At 43.2% G+C, this 12096-nt stretch overlaps 1 protein-coding gene across 9 annotated transcripts in view; it reads right to left on the bottom strand.

Moving 5' to 3' along the window:
* IMMT (inner membrane mitochondrial protein) overlaps positions 1-12096 on the bottom strand; it is a 48506-nt gene extending 36410 nt beyond the window's left edge. For all 9 annotated transcript variants that reach the window (XM_027768255.1, XM_006168374.3, XM_006168377.3 and 6 more), the window contains exons 1-3: positions 12008-12096; positions 2349-2422; positions 1171-1360 (exon numbers count right to left, since the gene is read on the bottom strand). In XM_027768255.1, coding sequence (XP_027624056.1) covers positions 1171-1360; positions 2349-2422; positions 12008-12052 — 309 coding nt within the window. In that variant the 5' untranslated portion in view covers positions 12053-12096. The remainder of the gene's footprint in view (positions 1-1170; positions 1361-2348; positions 2423-12007) is intronic.

Below are 12096 nucleotides of genomic sequence, written 5' to 3'. Positions count from 1 at the left end.
TGTGGTGAGTGCACGCCCCCTATAGCTAAAACCTCTCAAAAAAAAAAAAAATTATGCAACATGCTTAATGTAACCAAGTCAAAACTGCCAACCTTAGGGCTGGCAGATGGTGTGGTGGTTGAGGTGCTGGACTCCCACATGGCAGACCATGGTTCAAGTCCTGGATCCAGTGGTTTGCTTTTTCACTATCACTCTCTCTCTCTCTCTCCCTGTCTTTCTCTGGTCAAAGTGAAAAATAATAATAATAATAATTAAAATTAAATAAATAATTTTTTAAACACTGCCAAGCTATTTATTTCAGAGGTTTCATTTTTCCATCTTCACTCCTCCTTTCCCTTCAGCCCTCTCAGGTTGCCACTGCTAAGAGCTTGAAATCTATCCTTCCACCTGAGCAGGAGCTCAAGTATATACACATACACAATTTCTCACTTCCTTAAACTAAAATAGGATTATATGAGACAAATGACCACAAAGCTTGCTTCTTTTTTCACTCATCATATCATGGATATTCTTTTTCAAGTTAAAAAATTATTTTTAGTTACATAATACCTAATGTAGGGATATCCCATAATTTGGTCACCCACTCCTCTATAGACATTCAAATTGTTTCCTATTTTGTTTTACCTGTACAAAAAACAGAGTGAGGGACATCCATGTCCATGTAACTGAAAAGCCCCATATTATGCTATGTGTAGAACAGTTTCCCAGAAGAGAAATCACTGGTCCACAGATACACACACACACACACACACACACACACACACACACACACATTTTTAATTTGCTGGGGCACATGTGCTTGCAGGGAGGTGGGGGGGGGGAAAGCAGCCCCCTCAACAGGGCATGATCATGCCACAATCTCCTCCATTTCTCCATCTGGTGGAGGTTTGGGGCACACACACACTCTCACACACACACACACTCTCACACACACACACACGCACACACACACACACACACACACACACACACACACACACACATGCTGGGCATGTTTTTCAAGTCACCAGGGCCAGAACTCAAATCGAGGTTGGTCATGTGGGATCCAATTCCCTTAACCATTCATATCTATGCATACTTATGGCCCCAACAAAATATTTTCAAGATAAAAACAACTTGCTTTTAAAAGTATTTCATAGGAGAAACTGAAATACTGTTTAAAACTCTTACCGGCTTCTTTGGCAATGGAATATTATAAGGTGCAGAACCAAGAACCATTTCAAAGAGTTTGTCTGAGTAAGGTATGGTTTTCTCTACACTTTCCCGGAAATGGGAATCCCATTTGGCATATAGGATAGTGCCACCGACACCTCCTCCAACAAACAAAATGCCTGCTCCAGCGATTTTCCCAGCAGTCAACCTGAGTGAGAGAAAGAGGAAACGAATTTCTAGTTTTTGGCTCTCCTATATCTAATCTCCTCTCTTATACCAAGGCAGAGTCTCAACGTGCTCTATACTCTAAGCTCTATTTCTCTATCACTGACTCAAATCACAAATTTAACACATCAGCTGCGCATCACATTTTCCTGATTACTTTTTAACATGTCTGCAATGGCAAATAACATCCATTAATAATAGGTAGCTAAAATTTTTTCCAAATTCAGTATCTAGAATAAAAAGAGTGATGCAAGACCAGCAGTTAGCGTAATGGCTATGTCACTGAACTCCCATGTAGCCTAATGCAGTTCGAGTCCCAGACCCAGTGGCTTAAACTCACGCCGGGCGCATGTGCATGCATGCCCAAGATCCCGAGAGGAGAATGGAGGAGAAAGGATTGTGGCGTGGCCATCTCCCCGGGAAGGGAGTGATTTCTCACTTTCTCTCTCTCTCTTTCTGGTGAGCGCACACGCCCTATAGCAAAAACCTCTCCCAAAAAAAAGAGTGATACGAAATGCCCTTTGATACTTAAAATGTTGACAATCACGAGCTCTCCTTTGAGCCCCAAAATGAACTATAACTTCCAAGGTCCGTCTTTCTTAAACTTATTTCTGTTTAATATAATAAACTCTACAAAAGTGAGACAATAAAATAACAACTAAAACTAACAAATACATTTTTAAGTGACAACTTGCTGAGTTCAGGATACACATCTACCTGCCACAAAACTGTCTACCTTGGATGCCGCCCAATTAGCAAAGAACCAAGATGAACATATTAATAAATTTAAATCTACACACACACAAAAGTTTAAATCTACAAATAAATAATGCTCCAGGAGGAGGTTTCCATAGCTATTCCCAGAGTTAAGAAACACACACACACACGCACGCACACACACACACACACACACACACACACACACCTGAGCACTCGTGTAAAGCTCAATTACAGAACGACAAACTACATACCCAGAACTGCCTGAAGTGGAGTATCTGCGGCATGGTCGCAATGGACGGAGGACAAACTTCCCACAGAGACAACTCTGAAGAGGAGAAAGCATCACAACAGGTTAGCTTTTAGGGTTGATAATGTAGAATACTCTTATTATAAATGACTTTGTTAAGCAAAAAATTTTATTTTCATAAATCAATTTATCATGGAACATTTTATACTCTTTAAAAACAGTGATTCCACATGGCCGACCTTCAGTTTGAATTCATACACACCCAGTTCATATAAAATTGCTTTTGTGTTTAAATTGCCAGAGGACACGCAAATTCACAAGAGAGACAGAAAGGAAGAGAAAGCATCCCAACAGGAAGTAGTCATGCCACAATCCCTCCTCCATTTCTCCATCCTGTAGAAATTGTGGACATGCACGTATACACATCCTGTATGATTTTTAAGCCATGAGGCTAGAATTTAAACTGCAAGCAGTCACATGGAAGCTGGCTCCCCTAACCACTAGGCTATGGGGCCAGTCCACCTTTAATATTTCAAGGGTTATTGGGCTATCACTAATTAGCACTGCTATGTGTTTAATATGCTAATTATTTGTTTTAGTTTGTTAAATTGCCAGAGGGAACACCAGAGAGAGCGGAAAACAGAGAAAGCATCTCCCAAATGCATCATACTGCAAATCCACCTCCATCTTGTTGGGATTTGGAGCACGTGCACGCATACACACCCCCAGTATGTTTTCTAAGCAGCTGACACCAAGATTCAAACATGCAGCTGGCCATGTGGGATCTGCCTTCCTTAACCACCATGCTATGGAGTTTTTATGCTAATTATTTCTTAAATACAATTGCAATTCACCATATGCTTTCTTAATATACAAGAAAAATAAAATAGTATAAAATACTGTTTTACTTTGGAAACTTAGACATTTGAAAAACTGCCTACAAATTCTAGCTGAAAATACATTACAGAATACATGGGAATCCACTTGGGAGAAATCCAACCTCAGCTTAATTTACTCAGAAAACCAAGTTTCCCATCTCTATGCTAACTGTATAGCTGGTCAAGTCCTAGAGGCATTCACCTAAATCTAAAGTTCATTCTTGTTTTATCCCAGTGTATCATCAGACTAAAAGTCAACAATTCTATAAAAAAAAGGAATGTTTTAAAGTTTATTTATTTCATGGGGTTGGGGGCCAGGTCTCCTTCACAGGGTCTCACCAAACTGAGCTCCACCAACGGTCTTCCAGGGAGCCAAGATCATGGGCATACCTGGCAAGCTCAAGTCAATCAGGATCCATACCTGAGGCTCAACATATGGGCCCATTATCACACAGCAGTCCCCTACCACCTGTGACATGCAGCTGGGCTAGCAAAAGTTTTGTTCGTTTTTATTCATTTGTTTATTTTAATATGACCAGAGAGAGACAAAGAGAGAGGGGGAAATTGAGAAAGCACGCCACCAAGTCCAGGACTCAAACTATGGTCGGTCATGTGGGAGTGTCCAGCGCCTTAACCACCACCCCACCACCTGCTGGTCCCCCAGAAAAAGTGTTTAATGCTCAAGTGCACTTACCTCCACAGAAGTAGTCTCTCCTTACAATATGCTTTGCAATTTGTTTTAAAGCAAAAAATGCAAACACAAATGTTTCCTAACAATATGTGCATTCCTTGAAATAAACAAATAAATGTCTAAACACTATTTGGGGGGTGATTCTGATCAACTGAAAACCATTTGTACCTATTAATTTGAAATTTATTACATACATAGATAAAACCTGCTTTATGTAGAAAGAGAAAGCACGCCCAATGGGGCATGGTCGCACAATCCTTTTTCCTTTCTTTTTTTTTTTTTTTAAAGAGATTTTTGCTATAGAGAACATGCGCTTGCCAGAGAGACAAGAGAGACAAAAAGCAAAAACTCACTCCTCAGTGGGGATGGCCACGCGGCAATCCCTTCTCCTCCACTCTCCTCTTGGGATTTTGGACACACGCACACTCACCCTTGCCATGAATTTCAAGCTGCCCGCCCCGGGCCTTGAACCTGGTTGACCACATGGAAGTCTAGCAGTTTAACCACTATGCTGCCTGGTGGTTCCTTTCCTCCATTTTTTCACCCTGTCAGGACACATGCATCTAATCCAGCATGTTTTTGTTTTTTTTTTTTTCTGGAGAGGTTTTTTTGGCTATAGGGCGCATGCGCTCGCCAGAAAGACAGAGAGAGACACAGAGACAGAAAGCGAGAAATCACCCCCCAGGGGGGATGGTCACGCCGCAATCCCTTCTCCTCCATTCTCCTCTCAGGATCTTGGGCACGCATGCACACATGCCCGGCGTGAGTTTAAGCCACCGGGTCCGGGACGCGAACCGCAGTCGACTACGTGGGAGTCCAGTGACATAGCCATTATGCTAACTGCTGGTTCCCCAATCCAGCATGTTTCTTGAGCCACTGGAGCTGGGATTCAAACCAGTCAAGCCAGGGGAGAAATCTAGCTTTCTATGCACAGTACTTAACCACTGTGCCCTGGAATCCAGCCCAACAGAACATATTTTACCTGACTGTAAGTTAATAGTTTCTAGTATTAAAAGGATTTAAAATATAAAATTTTAAATTAAAATTCAAAAGGTATAAATATGTGTAGAGTGAAGTCAACTCTCATACTCCTGTTCCTCAGACACTCAGTTCCCCTCTCCACTGTAACCAATGCTCTCCATCAGTTTCTTCATTACCCAGAGGTATTCTGTGGATATTTATCCAATGAGCATATTCTCCTGAACTAGAGAAGTTGACACCGTGGTTGACTACATGGGAGTTCAGCAACATAGCCATGACGCCAACTGCTGGTCCCATGGAATATATTTTAAAATAACCTACAATGTAAAAACAACTATATTGGTTTCGGGGCCAGCAGCGTGGTAGTTAAGGTGCTAGATTCGCATATGGCCAACCATGGTTTGAGTCCCGGACTTGAAGGTTTGAAAACCATGCCAAGCACATGTAAGCACATTCCAAAATCCTGAGAGGAGAATGAAAGAGAAGAGATTATGACCTGGCCATCCCCCTGGGGAAGGGGGTGTGATTTCCCGCCTCCCTCTATCTGGTGAGCACACACACCCTATGACCAAAAAAAAAGACTATTGTTTCAAAGCAATTTACCTCAACATAACCTTTTTAATAAATATTATTATGGTTATCACTGTTGTTTCCACCCTGCAGAAACGACTCAAACAAACAAAAAGGGCCAGCAGGTGGCATGGATATTAAGGAAGCTCATTCCAACATGGTCAACTCTGTAGCTCAAGTGCTAGGCCTGGCGATTTGAAAAATCATGAGACACACGTGTGTGTACCCAAACTATTGAGATGTGAATGGAGGAGAAGGTACTGCACCATGGCTGCCAGACCTCCCCGCCGGGGGTGATTTCTCACCGTCCTTCTCTTTCTCTTTCTCTCCCTCTCTGGCAAACTCATGTACCCTATAACAAACTAAAAAAAAGGGGGGGGAAGCAAGTGGGTGGGGAGGTCTAGGACTTCCTTCAGCATGCCCAGTCTGGGCCAGTTGAGATCTGGGATGGAACACAGCATAACCTCTCTCTGTCTCAGAAGAATAAGAAACTTTGAAAGCAAAAAGCAAACCAAAAGAGAGAGAAAGCATGCAATTTCCATGTAGTATTCTTACACAGACCATCTGTTCCTCAGCTCTGTCAAGCTAAAGTGAACACATAGAAACCACAACCTAGCATCATGACCTGCAAATGGATACTGTAATACAAGTCCCCTCACATGAAACCTATCTGTCTGCAGTTTCCAGGTTTCCTCTAGAGACTCTGGTTGCTGTTGCATTTTAATAGATTTTGTCCAAAGGATTCCTCCCACATAAACCAGGCACCCAGAAGCTAATAGTCAGTTCTACATTTGAAATATAGAAATACACATTAATATTCAATAATGTAACCTTTCGTACAGTTAAAATATTTATAAGAATCACGCATTAAGGTTAAAAAGTATATCCCTTAGGACCAGCAGATGGCAGAAATGGTTACCTCACTGGATTCCCACACAGTGGACCATGATTCAGGTCCCGAACCTGGTAGCTTAAAACTCACACCGGGAGGGTGTGCATGTGTGCCCAGGATCCCGAAAGGAGAATGGAGGAGAAGGGATTGCAGCATGGCCATCCGCCCGGGGGTGATTTCTCACTTTCTGTTTTCTCTGTTGGGCACACACACCCTATTGGAAAAATATTTCTCTCTCAAAAAAGAAAAGTATATCCCACCAAAAACCCAGTAAGTTTGGCATTAAGGCACTACCATCTCTCAGTATAAACACATTCTATACCTAGAAGAAAAATGATCTTTAGTGATGGAAACAGCAGATACAGAATAAAACACTTCTTTAATTTTCCCTGCATCTACGCCTATTTTTTTTTTTTTTTGAGGGGTTTTTGCTACAGGGCATGTGCGCTCGCCAGAAAGAGAGACAGAAATTGAGAAATCACCCCCCAGGGGGGATGGCCACACTGCAATCTCTTCTCCAGTCTCCTCTCAGGATCTTGGGCACAAGCGCACACACACCCAGCTTGAGTTTACGCCACCGGGTCTAGGACTCGAACTGTGGTCGGCTCCATGGGAGTCCAGCAACATAGCCATTACACTAACTGCTGGTCTCCCCCATGTGTTTTTCAACCTGCCAGGTCCAAGACTGGAACTAGCCATCTTAACCACTGTACCATCAGCTGGCCCACACAAATGTATTTTATGTATTCTCACTTGTGTGTACTAAGTTGTGATGTAAGATGTACTTCAAACTGGTTTGAGAGTCACTGATCGACAGATATGAAAATGAGGAAGAATGAAAAAGATTCCAGTATGGATACAAAACAAACAGCAGGCTGAATGATATGCTAAACTACTTTTTAGCACTTGTGGTTGGCAGCCCTTCTCCATGACTGAGTAGCCTACTGTTTAATAACCCTAATGGAAAGAATTCTAGAAGATGATAGTCCAGGACTGCACAAGTTCAAGTCTTGAGTAGCAGGGCCATCAAACTTGGTCTCTGTTAAAAAAGCTGACTTGGGTGACCTTCAAGAACAATGTATCTTCCTCTTCTTTTAAGTTATAAGCAGAAAAGATTATTACATATGCAACTGAGCAGCTAGGCTGGGCTAAAAGCCCAAGTCGTCCAAACCCAGTGCCTACCTTAAAAATTTTAGGCCTGGGCAAACCAGACAGTGGCATGATGGTTAAGGTGGCTGGATGGCACATGGCTGATTGCATGGTTCCCACATGGCTGACTGAGTCCCGGACCTGATGGCTTGAAAAACCCACCAGGCACGTATATGCACATACTCAAAATCCCAAGAGGAGAACAGAGGTGAAAGAACTGTGGTGTGGCCATCTCCACTGAGGGCTGTTTTCTCACTTTCTCTTCCTCTCTCTCCTCTCTCCAACTCTCTCTGATGAGCACACATGCCCTATAGCAAAATCTGAAGAAAAAAAAAAATTTTTTTTTTGAGAGATTTTCACTGTAGGGCGCGTGCGCTCGCCAGACAGACAGAGAGAGACATAGAGACAGAAAGCGAGAAATCACCCCCCAGGGGGGATGGTCACGCCGCAATCCCTTCTCCTCCATTCTCCTCTTGGGATCTTGGGCACGCACGCACACGCGCCCGGCGTGAGTTTTAAGCCACCGGGTCCGGGACACGAACCGCGGTCGACTACGTGGGAGTCCAGCGACATAGCCATTACGCTAACTGCTGGTTCCCGAGAAAAAAAAATTTTTTAATTGGCGAGGAATAAAGCAGATTCTTTTCTAAAATATGGGTAGGCTTCATCCAATCAGCTGAAGGTATGAAAAGAACAAAATGCAAGAGGGAATTCTGCAGCAGATTGCCTTCAGACTGGAACTGCACCATCCACTGTTCTGGGTCTCCAAGCTGCCAACCTGCAGACTGAAAATGTACCACTGGCTCTCCTTGGTCTTGAGCCTGCCAGTCCACACTGCAGATTTTAAACTTCCCAACTGAACTATGAGCCAAACCCTTATAATAAATAAAGAAATATGCCCGTTGGATGTCCCTTGCCCTTCCCCATACAAAAGCTTAAAAAAAAGACAAAATAAGTACAAAATAATACCAGAAGAACAGAGTGAGCCAGAGAAGAAAAATGAAACACAAAAAAAAGAACTAGATCATTAAGGGACTTAAGGGATGTGAACGTTTCGATTTTATGCTAAATGTGATAGGGTATCACTGAAGGACATGGTGTAATCTGCATACCTTTACAAAAAAGTTGCTTTTTTTTTTTTTAACAATCACTATGTAAAGAACTGACTCTACCAAGGAAATAGTAAAAGCAAGAAGATATTCAAGAAATGCAGCTGAAGTAGTGGTAAGGCACTAGATTCCCACATGGCTGACCATGGATTGAATCCAGGACCAGGCAGCTTGAAAATCACAACAAATAAATACATAAAAAAAAAAAATTAAAAAAAAAAAGAAACAAAGGCACTTGAGGGGCCAGCAGATGGCATGGAGGCTAAGGCACTGGGCTCCCATTTGGCTGACTGCAGTTTGAGACTCAGATCTGGCAACTTTCACTCTCTCTCCTCTCTTTTTTTCTCTCAAGCACACATGCCCTATAGCAAATAATATAGAATATTATGGAAAATAACCATAATATTCTAAATAAAAAAAATTCTTAAAAAAAGAAACCTAAGCAGTATTTAAAAAATAAAAAAGAAAATGCCGTTGATAAAGTGGAAAGGATCTTGACAAGTAGATCATTGATACGCTGAGAAAAAAAAAACAATTTAGAAATTCTAGTACAACACTAAAAAGAGGAGGCTAGAATCATTTGCTTAGGGACTAAAGTTAGAAAATTTGATGCAACTCAATTAAGAGCGTGTAAAGAGCTAGAACAGGGCACAGCTGGATCCCACGTGGCAGACTGTGCAATCAATTAGAGTCCCAGACCTAGCTGCTTGAAAAAGCATGCCAGGCACAAGTGCATGTGTGCCCAAAATCCTTAAAGTAGAATAGAGAAAGGACTGCAGCATGACCATCCTCCCTGGGGACTGCACGTGCGCTCTCTCACTCACCCTCTCTCTCTCTCTCCAGGGAGCGTAGGCATCCTATAGCAAAATTAAAATTTTAAACATTTTAAAATTAAAAAAAAGGGCAGACTCAGTAAAGTAAAACGAGAGAAGGCTGTCAAGATAGAACCCACAATACTAGATGAGAGACACCAAAAGTGCAGTTTTACAAAGTTACAATGTCAAATGCTATACAAAAACAGAGGGGATTGTGAGACTAAACTAATGAATCTTACAAGACAGCAATTTCAGAAATCTTGGTTGAGAGCTAGAAAAGGGTTCATATTTTATTATAAAATTGTTAAAGCTGGGACCAGCAGATGACACAATGGTTATATCACTGGACGCCCACATAGTCAACCGCAGTTCAAATCTTGGACCTGCTGGCTTGAAACTCACGCCAGGTGTGTTTGCATGTGTGCCCAAAATCCTGAGAGGAAAATGGAGGAGAAGAGATTGAGCATGGCCATCCCCCTTGGGGGTGATTTCTTGCTTTCTGTCTGTCTCTCTCTTTCTGGTGAGTGCACATGCCCTGTAGCAAAAGTCTCTTAAAAAAGAAAAGAAAAAAATTTTAATAACAATAAAATAACATTGTTAAAGTTTACTAACTTCTTCCATGAATGACAGAGACAGCTCTCCCAATTGGGTCTTTTTCGGAGAGGTTTATGCTATAGGGCTCATGCGCTCACCAGAAAGACAGAGAAAGACAGAGAGACAGAAAGTGAGAAATCACCCCCCCACACCCAAGGCGGATGGCCCTGCTACAATCCCTTCTCCTCCACTCTCCACTTGGGATTTTTGGGAACGCACACACACACGCCCAGCTTGAGTTTAAGCCACTGGGTCCAGGACTCGAACCACAGTCGACTACATGGGAGTATAACATAACCATTACGCCAACTGCTGGTCCCCCAATTAGGTCTTAATGATGCAATCCACCCCTAGTCTCAGCAAATTCCAGATTATGGGCATGTGTGGACCATGATACTCAGAAGGGTCTCTGAAGGCAAATCTGGAACTTTCCCATATGGGTCAGCCTGGCAAAGCATCTAATTTTACCACTGCACTAGTCTGTCCCCTATAATGAAGTTTTAATTAGTTTTCTTATTTCCCAATTGGGACTCCAAAAGATCAATTCTGAATTAAATCAAAGTAAAGTTATCCAGGTAAGCCTGGACTAATCACATAAACCTTTTAACTCTGGCTCTAGAGATCAGACAGGGAAGGAAGAGAGATTCTGAAGTCACAGACATAAGTTCACGATGGTCTTTAAGAGCAAACATCCATATTATGAAAGGTCTCTCTGGGTCCACATGACTAGGAACTGCAGGAAACCTCTAGAAGTTAAGACCAGTAGCAAGCAAGAGCCAGGAAGAAAACAGGAATCTCAGTCCTCCAGCTACACAGAACTGAAATCTACCAACAATCTGCATAACCAAACGTGCAACACTGCATGGCTAATACTTTCATTGCAGCCTTCTATGAAGTTGAGCAGAGACTCCAGATCATTCAAGCCCAGACTTTTACCCTACAGTAAATGTAAGATAATCAAGGGGTGGTGTTTTAAATGGCTAAATTTGTGCTACTTGTAGCACAGCAACAGAAAATACAGGTACCACTTTCCTAGAGAATAAGCTTCTCTTACCCTAGCAATGAATAGGGAGAGAAGCAAACTTGAAAAAACAAGGCTTAACTTTTATGATCTCTAACTTGCTGTGTCTAGAGACACTGTTCAGTTTCTGCTGGAGTCACAGAATCTGTATTGTGATACACTTTGCCAAAATATTGATTTTCTGAAAATCGTAGTTTATTTTGTTTTAGAAAGTAACTAGTAATTAGGCAAAATAAACAAACCAAAAAACCTGAGAGTCCAGGCTAGGCTCCCTGAATGTGGGTCAAAGTTGTCCTAGCCTCTGGAGACATGGATCCCTACAGTAACTCTCAGAAATGAGCACAAGGTCGTCACTCCTGTCCGCCCTCAAATACCAGGAGTCTGAGCCCCACAAACGAAAAATTTTGCTTTTGTTTGCACTAATAATAGCTCAGAGAACGTGTTCTCTGCTACGAAAAGAAAGGTAGTGCCTTTCCTATAATTACAACCTTGACCCCTCAAACGCGGACACACTCGAGCAGTACTGGAACCTCCCAAGTACAGATGCAACAAGCCGCGGGCACGCATGGCCTGCTGGGAATTGTAGTTCTCTCCCCTGACCTTCACCACTGGAAACCTACCTATCACGCGCTCAACCGGCGACCCGGACGCCGGCAGCCAGGATTGGCCCCTGACTGGCCGAGCGCAGTGCTAATTGGACGACACGCCCCGGAGCCGCGCCTCCTGGCCTGCGCCCGCCTCCCCGCTACTACTCCACACCCCACCTCGCTTCCCCAATAACCCTCAAGTCACCCCAGCAGGGTGAACCGCTTCACGGGTGCGCCCGGGACTCTCACGATGAGGAGGGCCCTAAGACACGCCTTTGTCCTGACGCCTAGGCAGCGCCAGAGCCTCCCCCGTTTTCCGCTGGCTGTCCTCCGTCGGCTCCCTCGCGCGCACTCTCTCCAGAGCCCCCGCGCTCACCTGGGCAGCCGTGGTCAGGCCCGATAACTGACAGGCCCGGAGCATCTCGGCCGAGTGGACGGCACTGCTGGTGTACGCGGGAGCTGCCG

The sequence above is a fragment of the Tupaia chinensis genome, unplaced genomic scaffold (assembly GCF_000334495.1).
Source record: "Tupaia chinensis unplaced genomic scaffold, TupChi_1.0 Scaffold145741_1, whole genome shotgun sequence".
Classification (NCBI taxonomy): Eukaryota; Metazoa; Chordata; class Mammalia; order Scandentia; family Tupaiidae; genus Tupaia; species Tupaia belangeri.
The sequence above is the reverse complement of the archived record's forward strand: the minus strand, read 5'-3'. Positions and strand labels throughout refer to the sequence as shown.